At 25.1% G+C, this 22,668-nt stretch overlaps 6 pseudogenes across 6 annotated transcripts; 5 read left to right on the forward strand and 1 right to left on the reverse strand.

Annotated features, from left to right (window-relative positions):
• Window positions 1-1,626: 1,626 nt before the first annotated feature.
• On the forward strand, window positions 1,627-2,001 carry Bm18395 (annotated as a pseudogene). Its single transcript has one exon. A coding segment is annotated over exon 1 (375 nt).
• Window positions 2,001-2,105, forward strand: Bm18396 (annotated as a pseudogene). Its single transcript has one exon. A coding segment is annotated over exon 1 (105 nt).
• Window positions 2,106-17,057: 14,952 nt separating this feature from the next.
• Bm18397 lies at window positions 17,058-17,267 on the reverse strand (annotated as a pseudogene). Its single transcript has one exon. A coding segment is annotated over exon 1 (210 nt).
• Window positions 17,268-17,796: 529 nt separating this feature from the next.
• Bm18398 lies at window positions 17,797-18,243 on the forward strand (annotated as a pseudogene). Its single transcript has one exon. A coding segment is annotated over exon 1 (447 nt).
• Window positions 18,244-18,340: 97 nt separating this feature from the next.
• Window positions 18,341-18,778, forward strand: Bm18399 (annotated as a pseudogene). Its single transcript has one exon. A coding segment is annotated over exon 1 (438 nt).
• A 288-nt stretch (window positions 18,779-19,066) lies between these two features.
• Bm18400 lies at window positions 19,067-19,279 on the forward strand (annotated as a pseudogene). Its single transcript has one exon. A coding segment is annotated over exon 1 (213 nt).
• Window positions 19,280-22,668: the final 3,389 nt, after the last annotated feature.

Raw genomic sequence — 22,668 nt, forward strand, 5'->3', positions numbered from 1 at the left:
GATGATTTATAGTCGAATGTTCGTCCACAACCGGGCACTTTGCATTTATAGATGAAGGGCTGACCGTGTGTTTTCCTATGTGTTACATATTCGTTGTAACTTTTTGCGATCACAGCACACCCGGGATAGTAGCTTCGTTCGCCTAAAAAATTACTGTGTTATTTGTTTTTGCAATTTATATTTTATTATAGTGTTTGGCAACTAATTAAGTAATCTGATACAACTAATTAAGTGAACTACTAAAAAATTACTTCCATAAAATAATCCTAGCACATTCCATTTCAAATTATTTAGATCACAAGAAGTTGCTTAGTTACAACAAAAAGTGTAATTGAGAATTTCTCCTTGTATTGTCACTGAGTGGTAACAAATAACACATTTCACATGCATTCTTTTTTCAGTCTGACATATCTGTTTATCTGTTTAAAATTCTGCTAAATTTGCAAACTAACAAGACTTTGTTTGGCAACGCCTTTTGTGATTTTGTAGTCCACTCTTGCAGGTGAAGAATTTGTTACAGTACTCGCACTGAGGATGAGGTTCATGCGTTTGCTTGTGATTGCAAAATGATGCTTTGTGGTCAAATGTCCGCCCACAACCGGGCACTCTACATTCATAGGTGAAGGGTTGATGCGTTTTCCTATGTGTTACATATTCGTTGTAATTTTTCGTGACCATAGTGCATCCGGGATAGAGACATTCATAATTTTCCTCACCTAAAAAAATGGAATTTGTTTTTGCAACTAACATTCTATTGTATGATTTGGTAGCTAATTAAGTAGTATAAGGAATAATCATGAAAATATCAATAATACCATAAATATATAAAAAACTTTATCATATCACACTTGACTAGTTGTAATAATCTACGTGAGTTTACCTATTACAGTATAAGAATTGTGGTAGTACATTTGCAGACATGGCTTCTTGTACTCTACGTTATGCTTTGCTCTGAAGCGTTTGCTTACCTGGTGTGACTCTAACTTATTTTAAAGCCGAGCTTACCTCCTCAATTTAACTATTTCAACACATTCAAAATCAGAGTCCACTTTTACTTCAAGTTGCTTGTGAATATGCTTATTTACATTATTAGCAAACCTGCCTCTAATTAGGACATCCTCCCTGATGTCACAGAAAGAAATATAGTATTATTTGAATTAAGGTGGAATTTTACATCATTTTTGCAATCTTTCAGATATATATCCCTCCGAAAATCTGGTATTTTACTCTGTATAGCCCTTTTAGGATTTATTCGACAGAATTCTCAAAAAAAAATATGTCTATTTCTTTAGGTACACTTGATGGAATTATGATATCGTCATTAATTCTGTTTTCTTTTAGAGAAAAAAGTTCAATGTATGTCCTTTTTTTACTGTGTTTTTCAAAGTATTTAGGGAGATACATATTAAGATACTCAGAATGTAGTTCTATACGATTTTTTTACTTATATTCTGGATTAAATATATATTTATTGCCATTTTGCTTAAGTTTACATGTTTTAAATTTACCGAGTTCAGTATTGAAATTTCCTGGTTCAATCTCAAAAGCAAGTGCCATCGCCAATTGTTGTGTCCTCGCATTTGGTAAACGGACCGATTTTAGCACCAGGTCCTATTCTTACTCCAGGGTTCGTATGGTATTGGGGTTTCAAGGCTCGTTGGTGCAATAATAGAAGCTTTCCATGATGATAAAGGAATTACCTGGCCAGAAGCAGTGGCTCCTTTCAGGGTTGGGTTAATCAACTTACAGACAAAAACGGCTGAATATGTAGAGATTGAAAATAAAATATACAGTACTTTAAAAAGTGACGAAGTGTTTCATAATGATACAGAAGGAAGTATAGGAGTAAAATTTGCTAAGATGGACCTCATAGGCTTGCCATGGTAAATAATTGTTGGGAAGAAAGCAGTAAGTGAAAATATAATTGAAATAAAAATTAGAGCAACTGGAAAGGTAGAGGAAGTGCAGATTGAAGAAGCAATAAACTACTTTAACGTAAAATGATACGTGGTATCGGTACTGACATAGTATTTATACCAAGAATGCTAAGAATATTACAAAAATATGGGAAAAAATTCCTCAATAAAATCTATACCGAGCAGAAATAGAGATAAGCAGAAAATACAACAGCCAAGAAATGCAAGCAAAGTATCTTGCTAAACGCTTTGCAGCAAAGGAAGCCTTTGTTAAGGCGCTAGGTGGATTCAGCCATGGCATTATAATGAAAGATATAGAAATATACAATGACGTAAGAGGAAAGCCGCATCTTACTGTTAGCAAGAATTTCATCTTCAAAGACCACATGATTCATCTTTCTCTCAGTGACGATTTTTAATCTGAATTTAATCAATTTCCCTTCTCTAATATTAAAAAAAAACTTAGTTATTAAAGTTTATTTTCTTATTTATGTTGTCAATTGACCACACCGTAAGTGACATAGGTACGTATGCAACGCATAAAATTAATCAACTGAGTTCAAAATAACTAATTTTTTTTAAGCAATTGATATTTTTTAATAGTTTTAACATTTAATTAAAATCAAAATTGATAAAACTGGAGATTTTTCTCCCTTTAATATACAAAAGCTCTTGCAAATTATAAAATTTTCACCAAAATCAATTTTTAGATTTGAAATAATGCTTAAGCCTAAGCCTAAATATACCCTAAGCCTAAGCCTAAGCATTATTTTATTATTTAAGATGTCAAATGACAACAATGTATGTGACCAGTTCCCGCACTATGCGTATACAATAATCAATTTTTTTTTATTAAATGATTTTTTTTAATACTTTTAATATATTTGAAATTAAATTTTGAGAATTGTAGGACTTCTTACCCAGTTTAGTATGCAAAACACCCGTACAAATTATGAGATTTTTGTAAATGTATTAATTAAATTTGAAATATAAATTAATTTTAATTGTAAGAATGAATTAAAATCGTGAAAAATTAAAAATTTAATTAATTCCGCTAATAAAATATTGATTGAAACTTAATTCCTAAAGTTTATTTTATTATTTTTGCTGGTCAATTAACCATGGTGTGTGTGACCAGTATCCATGCAATGCATATAAATTAATCAATTAAGCTCAAAATATCTCTTTGTTTTAAGGAATTGAAATTTTTCAATATTTTGTCATTTAACTAAAATAAATTTTTGGTATTATTAGAATTTATTTTATAGTTTAACATGCAAAATTCTAATAAATTATTGTTTTTTCATAAAATTTTAATTTCAAATAAAAATTAATTCCAATTGCAAGAATGAATTAAAACCGTTACAAATTAAAAATATAATTAATTTTGCCTATCAAATATTAATTTAAGCTTAATTATTAAAGTTTATTTTATTATTTATGTTGCCAATTGACCACACCATAAATGACCAGTACCCATGCAACGCTTATAAATTAATCAATTAAGCTCAAAATATCTAATTTTCTTTACGAATTGATATTTTTTAATAGTTTTAACACTTTAATTAAATTGAAATTTGACAACACCGGCATTTATTTCATAGTTTAATATGCAAAAACTTTTACAAATTGCACAATTTTCTTAAATTATGGTATTTAAATTTGGAAAATAAATTAATTACAATTGTAAGAATGAAATAAAACCGTGACAAACAAAGAATTTAATTAATTTTGCTAATAAAATATTGATTAAAAGTTATTTTTTAAAGTTTTTTTTTTAATATTTTATGCTGACCAATTGACTACACCGCGATTGACCAGTACCTATGCAACGCTTATAAATTAATCAATCAAGTTCAAATTATCTAATTTTTTTGATGATTTGATTTTTTTAATATTTTAACATTTAATTAAAATGAGTTTTTGATATTGCCAGAATTTATTTTATAGTTTAACATGCAAAATTCTAATAAATTATTGTTCTTTCATAAAATTTAAATTTGAAATAAAAATTAATTTGATTTGTAAGAATGAATTAAAACCGTTACAAATTAAAAATATAATTAATTTTGCTAATAAAATATTGATTAAAACTTAATTATTAAAGCTTATTTTATTATTTATGTTGCCAATTGACCACACCGTAACTGACCGTTACCCATGCAATGTATAAATTTAATCAATTGAGTTCAAAATAACTAATTTTCTTTATGAATCGATATTTTTAAATTTTTTAACATTTAATTAAATTAAATTTTGACAAATCCGTGATTTATTTCATATTCCTAATAATTGCAGGATTTTCACAAAAATCGATATCTAAATTTGAAATCAAAATCAATTTTAATTGTTAGAATGAACTAGAACAGTGAAAAATAAAGAATTTAATTATTTTTGCTACTGAAATGTCGTTCAGAATTTAATTATTAAAGTTTGTTTAATTATTTGTACTGATCAAATGAGCAACCGTAAGTGACCAGTTCCTATGCAATGCATAAAAATCAATCAATTAAGTTCAAATTATCAAATTTTTTTAATGATTTGATTTTTTTTTAATATTTTAACATATAATTAAAATGAGTTTTTGATATTGCCAGAATTTATTTTATAGTTTAACATGCAAAATTCTAATAAATTATTGTTTTTTCATAAAATTTGATATTTATATTTGAAATAAAAATTAATTTTGATTGTAAGAATGAATTAAAATCGTGAAAAATTAAAAATTTAATTAATTTTGCTAATAAAATATTGATGAAAACTTAATTTCTGAAGTTTATTTTATTATTTTTGCTGGTCAAATGACCACGATGTTGTGACCAGTATCTATGCAACGCTTATAAATTGGTCAATTAAGTTCAAATTATCCAATTTTTATCAAATGACCAACCGTAAATGACCAGTATCCATGAAATGAATAAAAAATAATCAATTAAGTTCCATTTATCTAATTTTTTTTTTTATGAATTGATATTTTTCAATATTCTAACATTTAATTAAATTAAATTTTGACAATTCCGGCATTAATTTTATAGTTTAATATACAAAACCCTGATAAATTATTGAATTTTCATAAAATTTGATATTTAGATTTGAAATAAAAATTAATTTCAATTGTAAGAATGAATTAAAACCGTGATAAAATAAAAATTTAATTAATTTTGCTAATCAAATATTGATTAAAACTTAATTTTTAAAGTTTATTTTATTATTCACGCTGATCAATTCACCAACTGTAAATGACCAGTACCCATGCAATGCATATAAATTAATCAGTTAAGCTCAAAACATCTAACTTTTTTTAATGAATTGATATTTTTCAATATTTTAACATTTAATTAAAATCAAAATTGATAAGACTAGAAATTATTTCTTCGTTTAATATACAAAAACTCTTGGAAATTATAAAATTTTCAGCACAATCAATTTTTAGATTTGAAAAAATGCTTAAGCCTAAGCCTAAGTACACCCTAAGCCTAAGCCTAAGCATTATTTTATTATTTAAGGTGTCAAATGACCACAATGTATGTGACAGTTCCCGCACTATGCGTATACAATAATCAATTTTTTTTTATTAAATGATTTTTTTTTAATACTTTTAACATCATTTGAAATTAAATTTTGATAATAGTAGGACTTCTTACCTAATTTAGTATGCAAATACCCGTACAAATTATGGGATTTTTATAAATGTATTATTTAAATTTGAAATATAAATTAATTTTAATTGTAAGAATGAATTAAAATCGTGAAAAATTAAAAATTTAATTAATTTCTAAAGTTGATTTTATTATTTTTGCTGGTCAAATGACCACAATGTATGTGACCAGTACCTATGCAATGCACACAAATTAATCAATTAAGTTCAAATTATCTAATTTTTTAAATGATTCGATTTTTTTAAATATTCCAACATTTAATTAAAATGATTCTTTGATATTGCTGGAATTTATTTTATAGTTTAATATACAAAATCCTAACAAATTATTGAATTTTCATAAAATTTGAAATTTAAATTTGAAATAAGAATTGATTTGAATTGTAAGAATGAATCAAAACCGTGATTAATTAAAAATGTAATTAATTTTGCCTATCAAATATTAATTAAAACTTAATTATTAAGGTTTATTTTATTATTAATGTTGGTCAAATGACCACACCGTGAATAACTAGTACTATGGAACGCTTATAAATTAATCAGTTAAGCTCAAATTATCTATTTTTTTTTTTCTAAACAATTGATATTTATATTATTTTAACATTTAATTAAAAGAAATTTTGACAATACAGGGATTCATCTTACTGTTTAATATACAAAACTCTAATAAATCATTAAATTTTCACAGAATTTGATATTTAAATTTGAAATAAAAATTAATTTGAATTGTAAGAATGAATTAAAACCGTGATAAATTAAAAATTTAATCAATTCCGCTAGTCAAATATTGATTGAAACTTAATTTTTAAAGTTTATTTAGTTATTTATGCTGATCAAATGAGCAACCGTAAATGACCAGTACTTATGCAATGCATATAAATTGATCAATTAAGCTCGAAATATCTAACTTTTTTTAATAAATATATATTTTTCAACAGTTTTAACATTTAATTAAAGTAAAATTTGATATTACTAGAAATTATTTCGTAGTCTAATATACAAAAAAGGCTTTGATTCATTGCAAATCATAAAATTTTCATAAAATTCGATCTTAAAATTTCAAACAAAAACTAATTTTAGCTGCAGAAATGAATTAAATCTACGACAAATTAAAAATCTTATTAATTTCACCTCTCGAATATTAAAAAAAAAACTTAGTTATTAAAGTTTATTTTCTTATTACGTATGCAACGCATAAAATTAAATAACTGAATTCAAAATAACTAATTTTTTTTAAGGTATTGATATTTTTTAATAGTTTTAGCATTTAATTAAAATCAAAATTGAAAAAAACTAGAGATTTCTTCTCCCTTTAATATACAAAAGCTCTTGCAAATTATAAAATTTTCACCAAAATCAATTTTTAGATTTGAAATAATGCTTAAGCCTAAGCCTAAATATACCCTAAGCCTAAGCCTAAGCATTATTTCATTATTTAAGATGTCAAATGACAACAATGTATGTGACCAGTTCCCGCACTATGCGTATACAATAATCAATTTTTTTTTATTAAATGATTTTTTTTAGTACTTTTAATATATTTGAAATTAAATTTTGAGAATTGTAGGACTTCTTACCCAGTTTAGTATGCAAAACACCCGTACAAATTATGAGATTTTTATAAATGTATTATTTAAATTTGAAATATAAATTAATTTTAATTGTAAGAATGAATTAAAATCGTGAAAAATTAAAAATTTAATTAATTTCTAAAGTTGATTTTATTATTTTTGCTGGTCAAATGACCACGGTGTGTGTGACCAGTACCTTGCAACGCAATAAAATTCAATCAATTAAGTACAAAATATCTATTTTTTTAATGATTTGATATTTTTTAATATTTTAACAATTATTTAAAATTAGTTTTTGATATTGCTGGAATTTATTTTGTAGATTAATATGAAAATTCTAGAAAATTAACGAATTTTCATATAAATTAAATTTTAAATTTGAAATAAAAATTATTTATAACTGTGAGAATGAATTGAAACCGTAAAAAATTAAAAATTTAAATTGTTTTGCTAATTAAATATTGATTAAAACTTAATTATTAAAGTTCATTTTAAAATTTATGCTGGACAAATGACCACAATGTATGACCACAACAAATTAATCAATAAAGTTCAAAACAACCATTTTTTTTTAATGAATTGATATTTTACAATATTTTAACATTTATTTAAAATAAATTTTTGGTATTATTAGAAATTATTTTATAGTTTAACATGTAAAATTCTAATAAATTATTGTTTTTTCAAAAAATTTAAATTTTAAGTTTGAAATATAAATTAAGTTTAATTGTAAGAATGAATTAAAATCGTGAAAAATTAAAAATTTAATTAATTCCGCTAATAAAATATTGATTGAAACTTAATTCCTAAAGTTTATTTTATTATTTTTGCTGGTGAAATGACCACGATGTATGTGACCAGTACCTACGCAACGCATAAAATTCAATCAATTAAGTACAAAATATCTATCTTTTTTTTAATGTTTTGATATTTTTTGATATTTTAATATTTAATTAAGATTAAATTTGATAATAGCAGGGTTTTTTTCCCAATTTATTATGCAAAAATTCTTACAAATAATAGGATTTTCACAAAAATCAATTTTAAATTTGAATTAAAAATTAGCATTAATTGTAAAAATGAGTTAGGTGTATGACTAATTAAAAATTTTATTATATTTTCACAACCGAAATTTTAATCAAAATTCAAAAATTAAAATCTATTTAATTGTTTTTGCTGGTCAAATGACCACAATGTATGTGACCAGTATCTATGCAACGTTTATAAATTAATCAATTAAGTTCAAAATATCTATTTTTTTTTAAAGAATTGATTTTTTTTTAATATTTCAACATTTAATTAAAATGATTCTTTGATATTGCTAGAATTTATTTCATAGTTTAACATCCAAATTCTAGTAAATTAACGAATTTTCATAAAATTTAAATTTTAAATTTGAAATAAAAATCAATTATAATTGTGAGAATGAATTAAAATCGTGAAAAATTAAAAATTTAATTAATTTTGCTTCTAAAATATCATTCAGAACTCAATTTCTAAACTTGATTTTATTATTTTTTCTGGTCAAATGACCACAATGTATGTGACCAGTACCTATGCAATGCACACAAATTAATCAATTGAGTTCAAATTATCTATTTTTTTTTTTCTAAACAATTGATATTTATAATATTTTAACATTTAATTAAAAGAAATTTTGACAATACAGGGATTCATCTTACTGTTTAATATACAAAACTCTAATAAATCATTAAATTTTCACAGAATTTGATATTTAAATTTGAAATAAAAATTAAATGAGTTAGGTGTATGACTAATTAAAAATTTTATTATATTTTCACAACTGAAATTTTAATCAAAATTTAAAAATTAAAATTTATTTAATTGTTTTTGCTGGTCAAATGACCACAATGTATGTGACCAGTATCTATGCAACGTTTATAAATTAATCAATTAAGTTCAAAATATCTATTTTTTTTTAAAGAATTGATTTTTTTTTAATATTTCAACATTTAATTAAAATGATTCTTTGATATTGCTAGAATTTATTTCATAGTTTAACATCCAAATTCTAGTAAATTAACGAATTTTCATAAAATTTAAATTTTAAATTTGAAATAAAAATCAATTATAATTGTGAGAATGAATTAAAATCGTGAAAAATTAAAAATTTAATTAATTTTGCTTCTAAAATATCATTCAGAACTCAATTTCTAAACTTGATTTTATTATTTTTTCTGGTCAAATGACCACAATGTATGCGACCAGTACCTATGCAATGCACACAAATTAATCAATTGAGTTCAAAATAACTAATTTTTTTTAAGCAATTGATATTTTTTAATAGTTTTAACATTTAATTAAAATCAAAATTGATAAAACTAGAAATTATTTTCCCGTTTAATATACAAAAACTTTTGGAAATTATAAAATTTTCACCAAAATTAATTTTTAGATTTGAAATAATGCTTAAGCCTAAGCCTAAGCCTAAGCATTATTTTATTATTTAAAATGTCAAATGACCACAATGTATGTGACCAGTACCTATGCAATGCACACAAATTAATCAATTAAGTTCAAATTATCTAATTTTTTAAATGATTCGATTTTTTTAAATATTCCAACATTTAATTAAAATGATTCTTTGATATTGCTGGAATTTATTTTATAGTTTAATATACAAAATCCTAACAAATTATTGAATTTTCATAAAATTTGAAATTTAAATTTGAAATAAGAATTGATTTGAATTGTAAGAATGAATCAAAACCGTGATTAATTAAAAATGTAATTAATTTTGCCTATCAAATATTAATTAAAACTTAATTATTAAGGTTTATTTTATTATTAATGTTGGTCAAATGACCACACCGTGAATAACTAGTACTATGGAACGCTTATAAATTAATCAGTTAAGCTCAAATTATCTATTTTTTTTTTCTAAACAATTGATATTTATATTATTTTAACATTTAATTAAAATAAATTTTGACAATACAGGGATTCATCTTACTGTTTAATATACAAAACTCTAATAAATCATTAAATTTTCACAGAATTTGATATTTAAATTTGAAATAAAAATTAATTTGAATTGTAAGAATGAATTAAAACCGTGATAAATTAAAAATTTAATCAATTCCGCTAGTCAAATATTGATTGAAACTTAATTTTTAAAGTTTATTTAGTTATTTATGCTGATCAAATGAGCAACCGTAAATGACCAGTACTTATGCAATGCATATAAATTGATCAATTAAGCTCGAAATATCTAACTTTTTTTAATAAATATATATTTTTCAACAGTTTTAACATTTAATTAAAGTAAAATTTGATATTACTAGAAATTATTTCGTAGTCTAATATACAAAAAAGGCTTTGATTCATTGCAAATCATAAAATTTTCATAAAATTCGATCTTAAAATTTCAAACAAAAACTAATTTTAGCTGCAGAAATGAATTAAATCTACGACAAATTAAAAATCTTATTAATTTCACCTCTCGAATATTAAAAAAAAAACTTAGTTATTAAAGTTTATTTTCTTATTACGTATGCAACGCATAAAATTAAATAACTGAATTCAAAATAACTAATTTTTTTTAAGGTATTGATATTTTTTAATAGTTTTAGCATTTAATTAAAATCAAAATTGAAAAAAACTAGAGATTTCTTCTCCCTTTAATATACAAAAGCTCTTGCAAATTATAAAATTTTCACCAAAATCAATTTTTAGATTTGAAATAATGCTTAAGCCTAAGCCTAAATATACCCTAAGCCTAAGCCTAAGCATTATTTCATTATTTAAGATGTCAAATGACAACAATGTATGTGACCAGTTCCCGCACTATGCGTATACAATAATCAATTTTTTTTTATTAAATGATTTTTTTTAGTACTTTTAATATATTTGAAATTAAATTTTGAGAATTGTAGGACTTCTTACCCAGTTTAGTATGCAAAACACCCGTACAAATTATGAGATTTTTATAAATGTATTATTTAAATTTGAAATATAAATTAATTTTAATTGTAAGAATGAATTAAAATCGTGAAAAATTAAAAATTTAATTAATTTCTAAAGTTGATTTTATTATTTTTGCTGGTCAAATGACCACGGTGTGTGTGACCAGTACCTTGCAACGCAATAAAATTCAATCAATTAAGTACAAAATATCTATTTTTTTAATGATTTGATATTTTTTAATATTTTAACAATTATTTAAAATTAGTTTTTGATATTGCTGGAATTTATTTTGTAGATTAATATGAAAATTCTAGAAAATTAACGAATTTTCATATAAATTAAATTTTAAATTTGAAATAAAAATTATTTATAACTGTGAGAATGAATTGAAACCGTAAAAAATTAAAAATTTAAATTGTTTTGCTAATTAAATATTGATTAAAACTTAATTATTAAAGTTCATTTTAAAATTTATGCTGGACAAATGACCACAATGTATGACCACAACAAATTAATCAATAAAGTTCAAAACAACCATTTTTTTTTAATGAATTGATATTTTACAATATTTTAACATTTATTTAAAATAAATTTTTGGTATTATTAGAAATTATTTTATAGTTTAACATGTAAAATTCTAATAAATTATTGTTTTTTCAAAAAATTTAAATTTTAAGTTTGAAATATAAATTAAGTTTAATTGTAAGAATGAATTAAAATCGTGAAAAATTAAAAATTTAATTAATTCCGCTAATAAAATATTGATTGAAACTTAATTCCTAAAGTTTATTTTATTATTTTTGCTGGTGAAATGACCACGATGTATGTGACCAGTACCTACGCAACGCATAAAATTCAATCAATTAAGTACAAAATATCTATCTTTTTTTTAATGTTTTGATATTTTTTGATATTTTAATATTTAATTAAGATTAAATTTGATAATAGCAGGGTTTTTTTCCCAATTTATTATGCAAAAATTCTTACAAATAATAGGATTTTCACAAAAATCAATTTTAAATTTGAATTAAAAATTAGCATTAATTGTAAAAATGAGTTAGGTGTATGACTAATTAAAAATTTTATTATATTTTCACAACCGAAATTTTAATCAAAATTCAAAAATTAAAATCTATTTAATTGTTTTTGCTGGTCAAATGACCACAATGTATGTGACCAGTATCTATGCAACGTTTATAAATTAATCAATTAAGTTCAAAATATCTATTTTTTAAAGAATTGATTTTTTTTTAATATTTCAACATTTAATTAAAATGATTCTTTGATATTGCTAGAATTTATTTCATAGTTTAACATCCAAATTCTAGTAAATTAACGAATTTTCATAAAATTTAAATTTTAAATTTGAAATAAAAATCAATTATAATTGTGAGAATGAATTAAAATCGTGAAAAATTAAAAATTTAATTAATTTTGCTTCTAAAATATCATTCAGAACTCAATTTCTAAACTTGATTTTATTATTTTTTCTGGTCAAATGACCACAATGTATGTGACCAGTACCTATGCAATGCACACAAATTAATCAATTGAGTTCAAATTATCTATTTTTTTTTTTCTAAACAATTGATATTTATATTATTTTAACATTTAATTAAAAGAAATTTTGACAATACAGGGATTCATCTTACTGTTTAATATACAAAACTCTAATAAATCATTAAATTTTCACAGAATTTGATATTTAAATTTGAAATAAAAATTAAATGAGTTAGGTGTATGACTAATTAAAAATTTTATTATATTTTCACAACTGAAATTTTAATCAAAATTTAAAAATTAAAATTTATTTAATTGTTTTTGCTGGTCAAATGACCACAATGTATGTGACCAGTATCTATGCAACGTTTATAAATTAATCAATTAAGTTCAAAATATCTATTTTTTTTTAAAGAATTGATTTTTTTTTAATATTTCAACATTTAATTAAAATGATTCTTTGATATTGCTAGAATTTATTTCATAGTTTAACATCCAAATTCTAGTAAATTAACGAATTTTCATAAAATTTAAATTTTAAATTTGAAATAAAAATCAATTATAATTGTGAGAATGAATTAAAATCGTGAAAAATTAAAAATTTAATTAATTTTGCTTCTAAAATATCATTCAGAACTCAATTTCTAAACTTGATTTTATTATTTTTTCTGGTCAAATGACCACAATGTATGCGACCAGTACCTATGCAATGCACACAAATTAATCAATTGAGTTCAAAATAACTAATTTTTTTTAAGCAATTGATATTTTTTAATAGTTTTAACATTTAATTAAAATCAAAATTGATAAAACTAGAAATTATTTTCCCGTTTAATATACAAAAACTTTTGGAAATTATAAAATTTTCACCAAAATTAATTTTTAGATTTGAAATAATGCTTAAGCCTAAGCCTAAGCCTAAGCATTATTTTATTATTTAAAATGTCAAATGACCACAATGTATGTGACCAGTACCTATGCAATGCACACAAATTAATCAATTAAGTTCAAATTATCTAATTTTTTAAATGATTCGATTTTTTTAAATATTCCAACATTTAATTAAAATGATTCTTTGATATTGCTGGAATTTATTTTATAGTTTAATATACAAAATCCTAACAAATTATTGAATTTTCATAAAATTTGAAATTTAAATTTGAAATAAGAATTGATTTGAATTGTAAGAATGAATCAAAACCGTGATTAATTAAAAATGTAATTAATTTTGCCTATCAAATATTAATTAAAACTTAATTATTAAGGTTTATTTTATTATTAATGTTGGTCAAATGACCACACCGTGAATAACTAGTACTATGGAACGCTTATAAATTAATCAGTTAAGCTCAAATTATCTATTTTTTTTTTTCTAAACAATTGATATTTATATTATTTTAACATTTAATTAAAAGAAATTTTGACAATACAGGGATTCATCTTACTGTTTAATATACAAAACTCTAATAAATCATTAAATTTTCACAGAATTTGATATTTAAATTTGAAATAAAAATTAATTTGAATTGTAAGAATGAATTAAAACCGTGATAAATTAAAAATTTAATCAATTCCGCTAGTCAAATATTGATTGAAACTTAATTTTTAAAGTTTATTTAGTTATTTATGCTGATCAAATGAGCAACCGTAAATGACCAGTACTTATGCAATGCATATAAATTGATCAATTAAGCTCGAAATATCTAACTTTTTTTAATAAATATATATTTTTCAACAGTTTTAACATTTAATTAAAGTAAAATTTGATATTACTAGAAATTATTTCGTAGTCTAATATACAAAAAAGGCTTTGATTCATTGCAAATCATAAAATTTTCATAAAATTCGATCTTAAAATTTCAAACAAAAACTAATTTTAGCTGCAGAAATGAATTAAATCTACGACAAATTAAAAATCTTATTAATTTCACCTCTCGAATATTAAAAAAAAAACTTAGTTATTAAAGTTTATTTTCTTATTACGTATGCAACGCATAAAATTAAATAACTGAATTCAAAATAACTAATTTTTTTTAAGGTATTGATATTTTTTAATAGTTTTAGCATTTAATTAAAATCAAAATTGAAAAAAACTAGAGATTTCTTCTCCCTTTAATATACAAAAGCTCTTGCAAATTATAAAATTTTCACCAAAATCAATTTTTAGATTTGAAATAATGCTTAAGCCTAAGCCTAAATATACCCTAAGCCTAAGCCTAAGCATTATTTCATTATTTAAGATGTCAAATGACAACAATGTATGTGACCAGTTCCCGCACTATGCGTATACAATAATCAATTTTTTTTATTAAATGATTTTTTTTAGTACTTTTAATATATTTGAAATTAAATTTTGAGAATTGTAGGACTTCTTACCCAGTTTAGTATGCAAAACACCCGTACAAATTATGAGATTTTTATAAATGTATTATTTAAATTTGAAATATAAATTAATTTTAATTGTAAGAATGAATTAAAATCGTGAAAAATTAAAAATTTAATTAATTTCTAAAGTTGATTTTATTATTTTTGCTGGTCAAATGACCACGGTGTGTGTGACCAGTACCTTGCAACGCAATAAAATTCAATCAATTAAGTACAAAATATCTATTTTTTTAATGATTTGATATTTTTTAATATTTTAACAATTATTTAAAATTAGTTTTTGATATTGCTGGAATTTATTTTGTAGATTAATATGAAAATTCTAGAAAATTAACGAATTTTCATATAAATTAAATTTTAAATTTGAAATAAAAATTATTTATAACTGTGAGAATGAATTGAAACCGTAAAAAATTAAAAATTTAAATTGTTTTGCTAATTAAATATTGATTAAAACTTAATTATTAAAGTTCATTTTAAAATTTATGCTGGACAAATGACCACAATGTATGACCACAACAAATTAATCAATAAAGTTCAAAACAACCATTTTTTTTTAATGAATTGATATTTTACAATATTTTAACATTTATTTAAAATAAATTTTTGGTATTATTAGAAATTATTTTATAGTTTAACATGTAAAATTCTAATAAATTATTGTTTTTTCAAAAAATTTAAATTTTAAGTTTGAAATATAAATTAAGTTTAATTGTAAGAATGAATTAAAATCGTGAAAAATTAAAAATTTAATTAATTCCGCTAATAAAATATTGATTGAAACTTAATTCCTAAAGTTTATTTTATTATTTTTGCTGGTGAAATGACCACGATGTATGTGACCAGTACCTACGCAACGCATAAAATTCAATCAATTAAGTACAAAATATCTATCTTTTTTTTAATGTTTTGATATTTTTTGATATTTTAATATTTAATTAAGATTAAATTTGATAATAGCAGGGTTTTTTTCCCAATTTATTATGCAAAAATTCTTACAAATAATAGGATTTTCACAAAAATCAATTTTAAATTTGAATTAAAAATTAGCATTAATTGTAAAAATGAGTTAGGTGTATGACTAATTAAAAATTTTATTATATTTTCACAACTGAAATTTTAATCAAAATTTAAAAATTAAAATTTATTTAATTGTTTTTGCTGGTCAAATGACCACAATGTATGTGACCAGTATCTATGCAACGTTTATAAATTAATCAATTAAGTTCAAAATATCTATTTTTTTTTAAAGAATTGATTTTTTTTTAATATTTCAACATTTAATTAAAATGATTCTTTGATATTGCTAGAATTTATTTCATAGTTTAACATCCAAATTCTAGTAAATTAACGAATTTTCATAAAATTTAAATTTTAAATTTGAAATAAAAATCAATTATAATTGTGAGAATGAATTAAAATCGTGAAAAATTAAAAATTTAATTAATTTTGCTTCTAAAATATCATTCAGAACTCAATTTCTAAACTTGATTTTATTATTTTTTCTGGTCAAATGACCACAATGTATGCGACCAGTACCTATGCAATGCACACAAATTAATCAATTGAGTTCAAAATAACTAATTTTTTTTAAGCAATTGATATTTTTTAATAGTTTTAATTGATATTTTTAATTGATATTTTAACAATTGAGTTCAAAATAATAATTGATATTTTTAATACTACGCTCTCTCATTGCAGAATACTTTGCTGTCATGTTTTACAGTTGCTGTATCAAGACTATCTTTATCGTTTTCGTGTGAAGCTGGGTTATTAGCTGGAATAGTTACAGTATTGGTAGCAGTTTTTTTGGTAATAGTGGAAACGGTTTGCTGCTCTATAGTTATTTTTATACTAAAAATATTAACAAAATATTTTCATCTTTAGCTGCTATCAAAAATTTTATCTCGAGCATAACCATTCTCTCCTGGTACAATTAAGCGGAGTATATGTTCCTATTGGTACTACCTGAAAATTTTACGGTCATTTTCTCGCTCAGCACTTCCTTTAAAAGCTCTTGTTTTTTAGCTCCTTCTAAAAGATCTTTAACAGCCTGATATTTTTATGGCATATGACAGGGTACAGCAGAGAAAACCCCTACTTTTCTTCTTGATCATTGAAAGATACCGTAATTATTAAAATTTTCTTTGCGTTGTTACCAGATTTCTTTAATAAACTAGCAATATTTTCTTCTTTTTTTATTTTTTTTGCTAGCTCAAGAATTTTTTGTTTATTTTCATTTGTTAATTTACTCTCATTATTTACTAACTCATAAGCTATATTCTCTCTAGGATTTTCTATTTTTTCTATAACATATTTCCTTTTCTATAACATCTGCTTCTATAAATTGATTATGTTAATAACCTATGGATGTCGATTAGAGCACTGATCCCACAACTATATGAATATTGTAATTTCAGGAATCCAAGTAGCTCATAGAAATGCAAAAATTACTTGACACATTTTGCTAGTTCTCTTATCATGAAAATGGAGTTATTTTATATAATTTTCTAATCTTAGCAGATTAATAAGCTGAAACTCGCTTATAAAGCACTTAAGGCATTACCCAACATCAAAATTTTTAAAGTAAAGAGTTGATAACTAGCTACTCTGGATTTTTTTTGACTTTTTTTCTGCTTGGTAAGTTCCTTAAATATTTGCAGCTAAAAGTTATACTAAAGATCAACTATGTCTTGCACCTCAAAAAATATCGGATTACACTAGCCTATCCGATAGGCCTTGAACGTACGAGTTTTGAATTTTAGAATATTATTTTTTTAACATTGCTGCAAGAACTAAAAATCCTGTATATATTAAAGTCTGAGGAATGTTTTTAAATATGGAAGTTATTGCAGAAAATAGAAAAGCAAGGTTTGAATACTTTATCCTAGAAGAGTTTGAAGCAGGTATGGTCCTTTTAAGTAGTGAAGTTAAATCTCTTAGAGAAAGAAAAGTAAATATTTCTGATGCTTATGTCACTGAAAAAAATGGTGAAATATGGCTGCACAATATGCACATTGCAGAATATAAAGCTGCAAACAAAAAAAAACATAAGCCGAAAAGGGAACGTAAATTGCTTCTGCATAAAAAAGAGATAAATAAATTAATCAGTCAGATCAAGACTGCTGGAGTTACTATTGTGCCACTTTCAATTTATTTTAATGACAAAGGATTAGTAAAAATTAGAATTGCTATTGTGAAAGGAAAAAAACTTTATGACAAAAGAGCAACCATAAAGCAGAGAGAGTGGAATCGTGAAAAAAGTAGATTGTCTAAAAATAACCTATAGTAAAATATGTCTTTAAGTCCAGCAATTTTTAGCATCGGTCCTGTTTCTATACACTGGTATTCTTTAGCATATGTTTTAGGTATAGTCTTTGCATACTAAGAATTTTTATGATTCACTGTTAACAGCCACTATTATAGGTATTATTCTTGGAGGCAGACTTGGCTTTGTATTAATATACGATCCAATCTCCTACATAAACAACCCTATTGAGATATTGAAGACTTGGAAAGGAGGAATGTCATTTCACGGTGGCGCTATAGGAGTTTTGTGTGCGGTGATAATTTCGTGTAGAAGATATAATATTCCTATATTTTACACACTGGATCTAATTTCTTGTGGAGTTCCCATAGGTTTGTTTTTAGGCCACATAGGCAATTTTGTAAACGGAGAGTTGTTTGGCAGGGTTACAACTATGCCATGGGGCATGGTATTTCCAGAGAGTGGTGATAATTTAATGCGCCATCCAAGTCAGCTTTACGAGGCGTTTTTTGAAAGATTGTTATTTTTCGCACTTGCAAATTCACTGTTTTTTTTTGACTAGAATAAGACTATATCACGGCACATTAACTGGCATTGCAGTTATGGTACGGAACAGTGCGTTTTGTGGTTGAGTTTTTTCGTGAACCAGATTATCAAGTTGATTATTTGTGGCTTGATTTAACCATGGGACAGTTGCTTTCAATATTTATGATTCTGCTAGGAATAATCGTATATTTGAGTGCATTAAATTCGAAATTTAATACTAAATCTGTCGCATAGGGAAAAGCAAATATTTGCGCAGTTACGGAAGTGAGCTGCAAATTATAACAAACGCAGTAGCGCAATCTCCATCGTCACTGAGAGAAAGATGAATCATGTGGTCTTTGAAGATGAAATTCTTGCTAACAAGATGAAATTTCTGGACCTCATAGGCTTGCCATGGTAAATAATTGTTGGGAAGAAAGCAGTAAGTGAAAATATAATTGAAATAAAAATTAGAGCAACTGGAAAGGTAGAGGAAGTGCAGATTGAAGAAGCAATAAACTACTTTAACTTTCAAAGACCACATGATTCATCTTTCTCTCAGTGACGATGGAATAGCAATTACCGTCGATGAAAAAAAAAAATGGACTGACATTCTTTTCCTCTGACTTACTTACTGCTCTTGTTATCGTTGCAACTATTGGGAGGAGGACTTGTTGTGAGCATAGTTTTGTTAGACATCCAGTTGCGCTCAATCATCATGGATGGGGAGGGATAGGGATATAAGGACTTTGCACTCTTAGATGTAGGATATGCGGATTGTGCTAATATGAATTATCAAAAAGAAAGTGAGTATTGTTCTTGTTTGCAAAATGAGTTTTGGAGAGTTTCACTGACTTAATTATCTTAAAATACCTTGTTCTCAGTGAACCATTTCTATATAAATTTCTTCTTTCCTTTAGAACCATTCGTAGTTCTTTGAATATAATCGAGGATGTTCATGATTGATTCTGGAATACTACAATGAATTGATTAGCGATAAATTTAATTCTTTTATTTCCCCCTTTTATTTCCCTAGTTTCTGCTATTACCTGAGCTCTGTCCGCTGTTAGTCATATTTTTCCTTTTACATTCTCGATTTCCTCTCGCCTAACTGATAGATAGTATCACTAATGAGACTTTATCGGATGGACGCATCATCTGAAATTTGATATTTGTTGCTTTTTGACATACATTCATAGTATTCTTGTTATTGTAGGTAGGGATTTCAACATAAGATGAAACGACGTTTGTTGTTTGAAAGGTTGGGACAAATTTTAAAAATTGGGTTGACACAATGGAGTTAATTAATATTCACATAAATGGAAACTGGTGAATAGTTTGAATATCTCTGAATGATGAAATCTTTAATCTGTACAATGTTCAATAATGCTTTCTGCTTTGTTTCATAACGTACTGACACTGAATTATTTGCATATTGTTAAAATTTTGTAAAATTCTTGTGACGTCAGTTGATTAACAGTTGAAATTAATACAAAAAAAAAAAAAAAAAATTAATACAAAATTTAATTAATACATCAATGTCAGTTGCTTATATGCTATATTATGCGGCATTTATCTATCTAGAGCCGCATTCATTTATGCATCTGTCTGTTTGTTTATCATTTGTGAAGTCCCGAAAATAACTTCTCGTAAAAGATTTAAAATTAATCTAAGTATAAAGCAGGAAACGGTAATGTGAGATAATGATGCGGCGGCACATCTCTACCTGCCATTACCCGCATTTTTCTCTACAAAGATGGGTGGTCTTTGTCTTCCAATATTATACATCTCATTGACATATAACAGACGGTCTCCTTGACGTCATACATGACTAAATGTGCAGGAGAGAGAGAGAAGAGGACTAGAAGACCAAGTGCCTACCAATAGTTCAACTGTGCAAGGGCTGTTCCGTCATAGATATGCTTGTCCTTTCCATTTTGTAATTCATTGCTTTGGTTTCCCTTTCAGTTCAAACATTTTACGCCCACTCATTCACTCACTATTAGTCATATATTATTGATGTGTCAGGCAAACTTTCACCCCTCCTTTCCCTCTCTCTCTCTCTTCGTTATCGTTCTCTCTGTGCTTTTCTTTGTCTCTCAGTTATTTGTACATTCCTTCGGTACCGTTTGTCTTACTTATTGATGGCTAACGTACATGGAATGAGAATATTCCCGTCCTGTTCCGTCTACATTCTCGTCTTGTCTTCCTTACTTTCATCATTGCAACACAAAGGGTTATTCTCTAACATTCTGTTGGGCGAGAATTCAAATTATTTTATGAAACAAATTGCAAGCACTGTTTAATTAATCACTGAGGTATTTTCATGCAGGTGAGTTAAATTCTGGCCAATGCAGGTAGAGGTGCTTGGCCAGATGGAATAAAATTGCAGCGTCATTATGTCCTCAAGATATGATGGGTAAGGGAATAAAAGTCAAATGTTGACATTGCAATGACTCGATGGAAGCAGTGGTGGGGCTATGGTATAGGCCTGGATTAGTTAGATCGTAATAACAGCTCTTTTTTTCCGTAGAAGAAAAAATCTGCAAATCAAAAACATCCCCAGAATTAATGTTCTTCACCAAGGAGTGATAATCATGTTCTGAATCAACTTGGAATGTTAGAGAATCATTTAAATATAAAACCTTGAAATCAAAATTCTTTAGGGTGTGAGCATTTGAAAAAAGTACTTGCATGAGACATGTTGGGAAATTTTATTTTTATCAACGATGAAGTAACTGTAGCCAGTTGATAGACGTAAACTAGAGTCATGGGTAGTTGATCGTATGAGAAAGTTGGCTGGGACTTTTACAGGTTGTCATTCGATAGAGAACGGTCTGTTGTAGAGGAGTATTGAGCCGAGACAGCAGGTTATATGGTGGCGTTGGCTTACAGCAGAGCACTTTACAAATGAGTGATGAACAAGCAGAGTGACTTTTTTAGAGCATTCCAGCAATGCTAGTTGCGCTTTGGAAGATTAAGTTATACAATTATTTAAGACACAATGTTAAATGGAATAATCATTGCTCTTAGGAATAAAATCTTTATTCGACAAATTTCCATCTTATAGATTTAATACAAATTGTTTCGAATGTGATAAAATCACTTCGACTAGTTAGTAAGATTGTCATAAATTTTATAAATGAGGCATTGGTTGCAGAAAGGATATTTATCATTTGTTTTACATTTCCACCAAATGTTACTTACTTTAGCTTCCTAATCATTTTCAGGTTTTATTGCAGTGCAAAAACCATAGAAGGATTTTTTGCATATAAATTCCTGGAAACCAAAGTAATCTCTTCAGTATGACTCTCTTTGTGATTATTTTTGTCGGTCCCACTTCATACTATTATTCCTAGTGCTTTTCCAATACTTTTGCTGTTTAGTGTCTAGGACTTCTTTGATTGCAATGGACAATATCTCGACCACTATACGTGTTTTTTTTTTTATTAGAAATTAGTTACGTGGATGAAACTAGATTTGAATTTTATTCTGCTGTCCAATGATAGGATATTAAAAGAGGAGAAATATTGTTTTTTGAGTGAGTTTTTCTTCAAATTATTAATCGGCCGTTGCATTTTTGATGTAGCGAAAACTCTTGCCGTTTGCGAAGAATGTCGAAATTGTATATCGCTTTCTGGAAATTTTTTTAAATGTTTTACGCCAAAAAAATGATTACGAATTCGTCGCAGTTTGGTTTTGTGCACAGAATGATATGGTTTCCTTCATATCTTTCATAAAATTTGGCCAAGAGTGCAATTGAATGAATATTCCTTTCTCTATTGCCACTGTGATTCATTGGTCATCGATAGCTGCTACTACATCTGAGTGATAGTGATGAGGGAAATGTTGTAACATCTAATATATATAAGTGTCACCCTAAGCCTAACCCTAAGTTTAAGTGTATTGTTCTAATCA

The sequence above is a fragment of the Brugia malayi genome, assembly GCF_000002995.4.
Source record: "Brugia malayi strain FR3 genome assembly, contig: Bm_033, whole genome shotgun sequence".
Classification (NCBI taxonomy): Eukaryota; Metazoa; Nematoda; class Chromadorea; order Rhabditida; family Onchocercidae; genus Brugia; species Brugia malayi.